The sequence below is a fragment of the Equus quagga genome, chromosome 15 (genome assembly GCF_021613505.1).
Source record: "Equus quagga isolate Etosha38 chromosome 15, UCLA_HA_Equagga_1.0, whole genome shotgun sequence".
Classification (NCBI taxonomy): domain Eukaryota; kingdom Metazoa; phylum Chordata; class Mammalia; order Perissodactyla; family Equidae; genus Equus; species Equus quagga.
The window spans coordinates 16121209-16132009 of NC_060281.1; the positions used below are offsets into that span (position 1 = coordinate 16121209).

Consider the following 10801-nt stretch of genomic DNA (forward strand, 5'->3'; position numbering starts at 1 on the left):
AATGGAAACTTCTAGCTGAAAAATTCTATGATTCAGACATTCAGTAATTTAATACTAAAGGCATTGGACTATTTAGGATTATATGTAACATATAATAGAAGGTTATATTACCGTAATATTTTCTCCCTGATGTTTTAGCAATCCAAACACGTATCCCTTAAAAGTCTCTTAAAGGTTATGTTTTCATGAGAGTCCGCATAAGGTAACACAAGCAGGTTTTACTTTTATGAGGAAAATTTAATAATAATTTTTTGTGACCATATTCTTTGAACATGGCACAATTCAACCAAGCATACAAATGTTCCTGCTATTGATAAGCCTCAGTAGTTAAAACCACTTCCCAGGAGAATCTATAAATAAAAGGATTCTCTGTTTCCTTATGTGAAAAACCTGACTTGAAAAAGACCTGTTGACACTTTTTCCTAAGAAACTCTCTACAATGAAGATTCATCTCTTTTTCTTTATTCTGCTCTTTTGGGTCACTATTTTACCAGGTAACATGGAAATGTTTATGGGCATATTTGTGCTAATGAATTTGAGTAGATATCAGTTGTTTCTTGTTAAAAGCATGGTAATAACGCAGGGATTAAAAGATTTTTATGCTAAATGCAATGTGGTACTCTGGATTGGATCCTGGAATAGAAAAAAAGAGACAAAAAAGGGAAAAACTGGTCAAATATGAATAAAGTCTGTGGTTTAGTTAATAGTATTATACCAATATTAATTTCTTAGTTTTTATAAATGTCGTATGGTTTCATGAGATGTTACCATAAGACAAAATTGGCCTCTATTATACTTGTAACTCTTCTGTAAATCTAAAATGATTTCAAAATAAAAAGTTCAAAAAAGAAACCCGTAAGATCAATACATTAGTCTCATCACCATCCTGCAACAATTTGTTGGAATCTGTTCTTGCTGGAAAAAATATTCTTTAGCCTAATCAACTGGTGAGGGGCAGATGGTTCAGCATTAGAGAAAGATCTATTTACCCTTTCCTTCTTTATAAGCTACGCCAGTGTACTGCCTGCAATTAGAAAGTCTTTCTTAACATTCTGTTATCGGTACTACAAGAAAATCATGTCCCTTGTTGGCTTTTCTTTAAATATTTCTGGTCACTACCCTTCTGTCTTAGCTACTACAGATCACATGAATGTTGAGTGCAATACCTTGTACATAAGCTATAATTTTTGTGAGACATTTTTCCCCCTCAAGAACTATCTCTTCACATCAGGTATGAAACAAGATTCTCTTCTTCTGATTAATGTGTTAGTACTAATTGTACAGAAATAGAATACTGTTTTAGATCTGGAGCAGTCATTGAGTATATGCCCTTCTTAAAGAGCCTTAGATGAAAGGACGAGCTTAAGTCTACCCAATCTATGATAGTGGCAGTGAAATCAGGCTCAAATTCACTAACTCTCAGGAAAATATTCCTTTTTAGATGATTTTTTTAGGACCAGTAGAAATTTTAATAGAGGCCTAGCAAACTAAATTATTCTTTCATTGTGAATATTATAGAGTCCATAATGACAATCTAAAAATTTACACATAATAAACTGATCAATTATAATTCAAATTTTGCAAATGGATAAAATTCTAAATATGGGCCAAGCATTAATGAAGTAACAAATATGCAGTTGTTAATTTATCTAAGAAAATAGCTTACTTTGCCTCCATTCAAAGATTGCTAGAAAAGAATCTCTGGGGGTTTCCAACTCTAGAAAGGGCCAAAAAGAAATTCTATACAGATTCATATAGCTTTTAATGTGTGATAAATCTTTTCTTCTTCTAATTTCAACAAAAGCTAACATTAATAGATCACCATGCCAAGTGTTTTTATGTTTTATTAGCTTATTTTTCCTTATAACAGCCTTTCCTTATACCAGATGCCCCTACTAATAACTAAAGTTATTCATACATTTATCAACAAATTTAGAAATCATGTGTCCTGTAGACTTAGAAATTATAAACCACTCGGATGCTACAGTGATATGGATTACAACATCAGTGTTATTAATTTTTTGTATATTTTTATTATATTTTCAAAGTGAGCCCATCATTTTTGTTAACCACTCATGTATCAAACTTTGGGGGAACTCCTATCACTACAGGCAAAATCACTCAAAAATAAAATAAATTCGTCAAGATATTTTCTACACAAAATTAGAAGAGGTGTTATATGGAATATAGGCATTTTAGAAAATTATGCATCAATAAGAATGTTGTCTTTCACCTTTTAGTTCACCAACATATGGTGGTTGAACTAAACTAAATAAAATTAAATACCATATGTACAATTCTTTTAGAGTCCTCAGTTGTTTTTTATACCTTATTTTCAATGGTGAAAGTTCTTATTCAAAATTGTGGTAGAAAAACTCATTCTTTTGCCAGTCAGTTACAGAGGAAAAGACGTCTAGGTAAAAGAGCTTAAATTTTCTGTGCAGAGAAATTTCCAGTGAAGTCCCTCAGCTTTCCTCTTCATTTTCTGGAGTTGTAAACACACCAAACTTCTAGAAATGACGTATTTTTTCATGTTCAGCTACTGTTTCACTTTATCTGCCAAATCGAAAAATGAGTTGTTGCCAATAATCACTTCTCTTTAAATCTGACATGTGCTTTGATTACAGGATAGTATAGTTTTGTGCTGAAAGGGTAGTCACGACTTTTTATCCTTTTGTTTCCAAAGTTAATGTAGCCTAAGGAATAAAGCAGCAGGTGAGTGAAAATAAAAAACTATGAGTTGAAAAATATTTTGGGAACTATCTTGCCCATTCCTAGCTTATATATTAAGTAGGGTTTCATACATTGTTTTAAGAAATTCCCTAGCATGTCAAAATGTTATAGATGCAATATGAATGCTACATATGAAGTGCTTTGTGAGAACAATGAAAAGAGAAATTACTTTCCTGAAAGTGATCAGCAGAGACTTCAGAAAGAAGACAGCATTTGAACCACGTATCCAAGGACACAGACAATATCTGTTTGGCTTATTGTGGCATCACTAGAACAGTGGCTTTTCAATGAGAGGCAACTTTGCCCCCAAGGAGACATTAGGCAATGTCTGGAGACCTTTATGTTGTCACAACTGATGCTACTGGCATCTAGTGGGTAGAGGCCAAGGATGCTGCTAAACATCCTTCAGTGAGTAGGATAGCATCCCACAGCAAGGAATCGTCCAACCCGAAAGGTCAATAGTGCTTAGAGTGAGAAACTTGCCCTAAGGACTGGCATAGAGCTTAACAAGGAACGTACATAATAGTTGAATAGGTGGATGGGTGCTTGTAAAGATGAATATTAGTAACTCAAAGACACAAACTTGGGAAATACTCATATTTAGAGGTCAGAATAAGGGGGAAGAAGATTACCTAACATTGCCCAACTCTCAAGGTTTTATAAAAGTATAATCAAGCTGCAGCAGAAATCTCTCTCTTGAAGAAATAAAGTAAAACATTCAGTCCAAATAACATTTGTGAGAGCAGAAAAGGGGGAACCCAAATGCAGTCAGATGATTGTAGAGACCGAGCCTGACAGAAAATAAATTATGAGCACTTTTTTTACTGTTGACTTTGGAAACTATCCTTGAGTTGCTTTCTAACGACTTGTAAGGAAGCAAGCTGGCACACCTAACTAAGGTCCAAGACACTTTCTGATTTCCAGGATTTACCTTGCATCAAGGGACGTTACATTCACTTAAACTTCCCGCAAAAGATTTTCACGGTCATAAATTTTCTAGAAAGGAGGTTTTTTTCTTTTGCCCTACTCTGTTGCTTCCGGGCCTTTCTCCTTTTAAAATATGGGCGTTTCATAGCTAGATTGCTAATTACATTCATTCTTTCCTTCTTACAGCCAAAAAGAGATATCCCCAGTATGGTAGCTTGGATTTGAGGAGAGAGTGCAGAAGGGGTAATGGCCGATGTAAAATTCAGTGCCCTGAAAATGAAATTAGGATTGCTTACTGCATGAGACCTGCAACTCATTGCTGCTTGCAGAAGTAACGATGACAGAAGAAAGAGGCACATGCTCCAAGAAGAGAGGACCAGTTACTAAGTCTTCCCAGCACATCCTTCAAGGCCTGTGTATCTCTGTAATACACAAAGAATCAAATAAAATTGAGTATTGAACCATTCAGAAGTGGTTCTATGTCACACATATATCTGGTGCCTTTACATTGCATTTTCTCTTGATCTCTTGGTACCAGAAGTGAGTAGAATTTATTTTATGGAAATTAATCAAGAACTATTTGAAGTTCTATGTACCTTGTGTTAGTTGACATAAGTAATATTATGAGAAAATCTAGGTCAAAGAAATGAGAGAAGCATATGTCTCAGATACAAGCCTTCAATAGAAATGTGCTGTTATGTTATTGTTAAACATTGCTCTATAGATTATCCCATGAAAAAATATAAATCGACTGGACTTATGAGACTAGACATTGAGAGTGTGGCTGCGTCTCATGAGAGAGACAGAGCAGAAGTGAGAGAACGACCAGAGTGTAGGAACAGAGGAGCAGAAGAAAATCAAGACAGCTCCAATTCCTCTCTTTATTATTTACTGGAGAAAAATGTGAATTAGGAAATAGAAGAGAGAATAAAAAAGGAAGAGAAGAGGCCGGCCCTGTGGCCAAGTGGTTAAGTTCATTCACTCTACTTCCATCGCTTGGGGTTCACCAGTTTGGATCCTGGGTGCAGACCTACACACTGCTCATCAAGCCATGCTGAGGTGGCATCCCACATAGAAGAACTAGAATGACATACAACTAGGATATACAACTATGTACTGGAGGGTTGGGGAACAAAAAACAAGAAGATTGGCAACAGATGTTAGCCCAGGGCCAATCTTCCTCACCAAAAAAGAAAAAAAAAAACCTAAAAACTAAAAAACAAAAAGAAAGGAAGACAAGAATTTCATAAAGGAGAAGAGACTATGCTTAATTAAATATTTTGACCAAGGAAGTCAGAAACTATGACTAATAGCTGAATTCTACTCCTTAGTCCTGAGAGATAATCTTGTCAGAGGAGATACCCAGCAAAAGAAAGGAGGCATGATCTTTACTCTCCAGCTCCATTCTGTCTGAGTTCCTCTTACTACTTCTTCTGAAAGTCCACAGTATTTTTGTACACAACACTCTCAACAACACATCCGTACCTTATAGTTTCTACTTAAAAATGCAAACTCTGCTTCTTTTATGAGTTTAGAGATATAATTTGGTAATGTGTATTAATTCAGAATTCTTTTCAAAAAACATCACCAATACCACAACATAGTAATAAAACATAAACTTCTCTTCCCCCCAAATTAAATTAAATAATCTTTTAGTAATTTAACTAAAGAAAAAGGAACTTTATTGAGTGGATACATTTGGGTCAGACTTGGACTCAGAAGAAGACAAGAAGTCAAAGATTTTCTAGGCCCCAGCTACCCTCTTGATATTTTTGTTATGGCATCCCATTCTATTTCCTAAATGCGGAAATGAGGTCTAAGAGTCTATGCTCTAACTGAGCATTATCCATTACAGTGACATGCACAGGGAAAAATTTCTACTCGATGTAGATGAAGTTTCTATATAAATTTCCATCACAAGAGACTGTTTAATTTTTAGTGTTTTATTTTAATGCACATATGAGTTCCCATTATGAAACAATGATTTGCCAAACATACCTTGGAGGCTTCTGTCGTTATCTTTCACATATTTTTTTTTTTTTTTTAAAGATTTTATTTTTTCCTTTTTCTCCCCAAAGCCCCCCGGTACATAGTTGTGTAGCCCCCCGGTACATAGTTGTGTATTCTTCGTTGTGGGTTCCTCTAGTTGTGGCATGTGGGACGCTGCCTCAGCGTGGTCTGACAAGCAGTGCCATGTCCGCGCCCAGGATTCGAACCGACGAAACACTGGGCCGCCTGCAGCGGAGCGCGCGAACTTAACCACTCGGCCACGGGGCCAGCCCCATCTTTCACATATTTTAATACCTTAAAGTAGACTTTGTTCAGTGTGTTCCCTTGCAGTGTAATGTCTTCAAAAGTATTTTTACAATATTCATTTAAACAGGGTTTCTCAAACTTGGCACTATTAATATTTTGGTCCAGATGATTCTATGCTGTGAGAACTGTCCTGTGCATTCTGTCTTCAGCAGCAGGATGCTTCTAAGCATCCCTAGCCTTTACCAACCAGAAGCCAATAGCATCCCTTCCCATAACTGTGATACTCACAAGTGTCTACCTATATTACCAAATATCCCCCTTGTGTTCAAAAGCATCCCTGGTTTAAAACAACTGGTTTATAATTAAGCACTCATTCTCACAGAATGAGTTTATTGTTTATGAGTTTATATGAGTTTATCAAAAACAAAAGTGGAAACAAAAAAATCAGTCATGTTTTCAGGTAGTCAATACATTTTCTGTGTCTTATGAGAACAAATACCTATTTGAAATTTTCATGTGTTATTATGTATGGGTGAGAGATGATATATTGGTGGCCCTCCCCCAAAAATTAGCCTAACTTTTTGACAATAAATATATAAGCCATGTTGAAAAGGAGATTAGTAAAATTAAATCTTTGAAATGAAAGCTTGATTATTTATCCTACCTAACCAGACACTGGGCCATCATTACATCAAGACCCATAAAGTAGAATTAAGAAGCTTAATATACTATTAATGTAGGGTCAATAAGAATTTTAGCAGCTACCAAGAAGTGGTGGATGGTGAGAGATTTTCTGCGACACCTGAGGCATCTCTGTATATCAAATAGACCCTCCATCCTCCAGTGCTTGACAGAGAAACCAGAACCATCTAGATTTCTGAGCTGATCTCTCCTTCTATAGCATGTTCAAGCCACCCACCTCTGCCTTCACCCCAAGAAACAAGTGTGACAGACTTGAAGGAGAATGTAAATCTATGAACATCAACTATGCAATTCATACCTTTCCGTACGGAAATCTTTTGACTGTTTTTGTTTTGTGAAATATCACCTGAAAATTCTAGAGTCCACTTTGATGAAGTTCTGCAGCCTGTTTCCTTAAACAGAAAGAGACGTCACTAATTATTCATATTATCCTAGGAATTTATTAACAAAAAAAAGAAAAAAGGCAAATATTAATAAATGGGAAGATTTCTGGAAATTTTCTTTATCATGCATTGCCATTTTCATTGCATAAATTGACAAAACAATTAGATAATCTTAAACTAGTTAGCTCTAAAGAGCTGAAAGTTTTGCATTTTTCCCTCCTTTGGCCCAGAATCTAAATTTCCGTGACGCTATGTATTTCCCTTCACTTTTAGTATTCAGTGAGTCTCCATTAGCAATGACCCTGATGAAATAGACACCATCAGGTAATGGATATTTTTAGTGTTATTAAATAGCTCAATACACATCTGAATTAATTTAAAGCATTATGTTGAAATGAGGTATTTCACCATCAAATTCCAGAACAGGACTAGGAGGAGAAGAGTGATATCCAACCTGATATCAAGCATCCAAACCCAATCTACTTCAGGATTTCTTTCACCTCAATGTCCTTGGGCAAGGACAAAATCTAATTACAATTAGTCATTGATTTATTCAGACAACATTTGGTTAATGGCTTACTTCCTCCCAGGTATGATTTCATGGGTTTGGGATTTGAAGATAAAAAAAATTACAACTCCTGTCTTAAGGAACTGATATTTACTGATCACAAACTGAGCTTTAAGTACTATCCAATTGGCTAGCTAAAAATTAACAAGACATGGGATCTGCACCCCTCCCCCAAATCAATGTTAATTCATAACACTGAAAACAAGTGGGTTAGACACTTCATTCCACACTCCCTCTCTCATTTATTTACCAATTCAGTAAATACTGTCAACCTTAAAAATAAAACAGCTCGTATTTTACCAGCAAAAAGAGTTTATTTGGGAATAACCAAAGAATTACAATTCAGGATGTGCATGCTATGGCAGACCACAGGCAAGTCCAACAAACAAGGGAGATGACCGATATTTTACAGAGAAAAAAGGGGATATTAGGAAGGCTTGTTTTGAACAAAAGTCCGTTGGAGAAAAACAAGAGTTGAGGGTTTTGCTGGTTTCTCATTGGCTGAGTTACTGGGGTTGTGGATTTCTGTTTGGGATGTAATGTACATTTCTTCCTATAATTAATGTTTCCTTCCTGTTGACGATTTCCGTTGGGATCTGTTATTGACTATCTTTCCTATAATTGACCTCGAGTGGTACTGTTTGGGAGCTACCCTCTCTGGCCTCCTCAATCCATTTTAAATGAGTTTCCCTTTATTAATTTTCACAATACTCATTGAGAACCTACTATGTGTTAGCTGTAATGTAATAAGATTGGGACACATCAATAAACAAGACAAACAATATTCCCTATCTTTGTGGAGCTCGTATTCTAGAGATGGAGACAAATACAAACAGTAAACATAATCAATAAGCAAATTATGTTAGAAAGTGATAAACTAAACAAAATTAAGGGACCTCAAAATGCTGGTGGGTGATAATAATTCTAAACAGGATCTTTCAGGGGGCCTTTATGGAGAAGGTGTCATTTGAGCAAAAAATTGGAAGTGGTCATGGGAGCACTCTTGAGATCTGTGAGGAATGCCTGTGAGACAGGTGTGGCTGGACAACGTGACTCGGGAGGAGAGTCCTGGAAGAGTTGGTGAGAAAGGAAACGTGTTCACAGATTACCCAGAACTTTTCAGGAACTAGAACGGATCTTGCCTTTTACTCTGAGACAAGTCCAGTGGGTTTTGGCCAGAAGGAAAATATGATTTGAATTGTGTTTTAAAGAGACTTCCCTAAAGTGTTTTCATGAGGTATTAAAATAACATAAGTAATACATTATGGCGACTCAGTCCACGGTGGCTAACAGTAAAAACCATGAAGAATGGTAGGATTTTGGATATGTTAAAAGTAGAGTTAGTCAGATTGCAGAGGTGGTCAGATTTCATGAGAGATTTTTTTTCCTTCAAACTACTTTTAATCTGCCTTATTCTGTTCTTCACCAGATTTCCTAATAAGCCGTCATAGCCTCTACTTTATCAAATGTTATACATTTTCTTCCCAATATATTCACCCACATCAATTAACTAAAAATCTCCTTGTTGATGTTATAAATGTTTTCCTAAAAGCAAACCCCAAATCCTAATTTAATTCTTCATCTTGCTGGACTTCTGAACACTGCTAGAATTGGTCACCATTTGGACAGTTATCAATTGATTTTTCCATTTTTGGTAGTCTCTTCAATGCAGTAGCCTCCAGTGTTTTGTTCCTGAATCTCTTTTCTTCTTTTATATGCTTTCCTGAGATTACCTTGTTCATTATGACTACTACTGCCAACCAATACTTTTCTCAATCTCCTTCCCAAGCCACAAAGCTGCATTTGTTACTAGTTATGGAACTTACTTATCTGGCTGGCCTCCAAGTTCTTTAATCCTGATGCAACCAAAATAGAACTCATCTTACTCCCAAAGGCGGAAGTCTGGTCCCGTTCCTTTTATTCTCTGTCTCACTGTTATTCTCAACCGCTCAGTTTTAAGGGCTAAAACACTTGATCATCGCTGCTCTGCTTGCCTGTACTCTTCCCCCAAATTCAAAAGATACCAAATGAGTTGCTTCTAATTCACAAATATCTCCTAAGTTCACTTTCTCCTCTTTATTTTAAATCTCATTAACTTAATTATCTTTCTCATTATTCTTCAAAATGTTCTAACAACCTTCTACATAGCCTCTGTGCTACAAAATTTTCTCTATACCCCTCCTGAAAGAGAAAATGGTATTTAAAATCTGCATGCAAGACTTGTTACCTGTTGTGGGCTACAGTATTCCTCCAGCATGTTTGTAGCACTACACTCTTGCCCAGAATCCAGAAACCTTTCTGGAGTATATACCCCTTATAAGGCCCCTAAACTAGTGTTGGCATTTCTTTCTTTTCATGAAAATTAGTTCTCATAGGCCTTATTTCTGCAGTGACATTTAAAATATGCAGAGGTGTTAGTAGGTCATTCATTTTTGTTTTTATGTGATATATATCCATTAGTTTCCATCACCTCACATAAATAGTTATGTACTCATGGATGACATTTGTGTAGAATTGGACAGTTTATGACATATTCCATAGGCAATTTTCACAACAACACTATGAGCTTGTGTTTTCATTCACAATTTTCACATGACACAGGTGTGGTTCTAAAATGATACATTATTTTCAAATAACTAAGAAATGATAGAACCAGATCATATAGTTCTACAGATTTCTTCATGATTTAAAACATTTCTACTCTTTGGAATAATGAGAAACTACAAAAAACATTATTTTTAATGTTACTAATGATCACCATAAATTCACACCTCTCTTTTCTGAATTTAACACATCTTAAAAATCAACATAGATTTGGTAGGTTGACAAAATATTAGGGTCTCAGGAATACTGATTGGCTTAAAAAGGACCTGTCCTACAAAAGTTTAAAGAAAAATGAAATGCAATCATGCATCATTCTCTTCCCTACTTTAAATTATATCAAACATGACTCTGAAATAACTTTAGATTTCACCGAAATTCGCCAGTGGCCAGGAATTCTGTCATCATGAATTAGCTTCCCATTCCCAAATGAGATACATATATTCACATGTCAAAGCCCTCCTGATAATCTCTCATACGTTAAACTTAACTCTTCTCTTTTCTACTAACTTTATTAATGATAACAAAGTTAGTACATTTGAAGTCTTATCTACATTTGAAGTTTCTCTCCAGTTCTCAACCTAATGCTTGGAGAATACTAGCTATTCAAACACCTGCCACATGGAATTGA

At 35.7% G+C, this 10801-nt stretch overlaps 1 protein-coding gene across 1 annotated transcript; it reads left to right on the top strand.

Annotated features, from left to right (window-relative positions):
- Positions 1 to 439: 439 nt before the first annotated feature.
- DEFB110 (defensin beta 110) lies at positions 440 to 3995 on the top strand. Its single transcript, XM_046639813.1, has 2 exons — positions 440 to 494; positions 3847 to 3995. Exons 1-2 carry the CDS (start codon positions 440 to 442, stop codon positions 3993 to 3995), a joined length of 204 nt encoding a protein of 67 aa, XP_046495769.1.
- The last annotated feature ends 6806 nt before the right edge of the window (positions 3996 to 10801 follow it).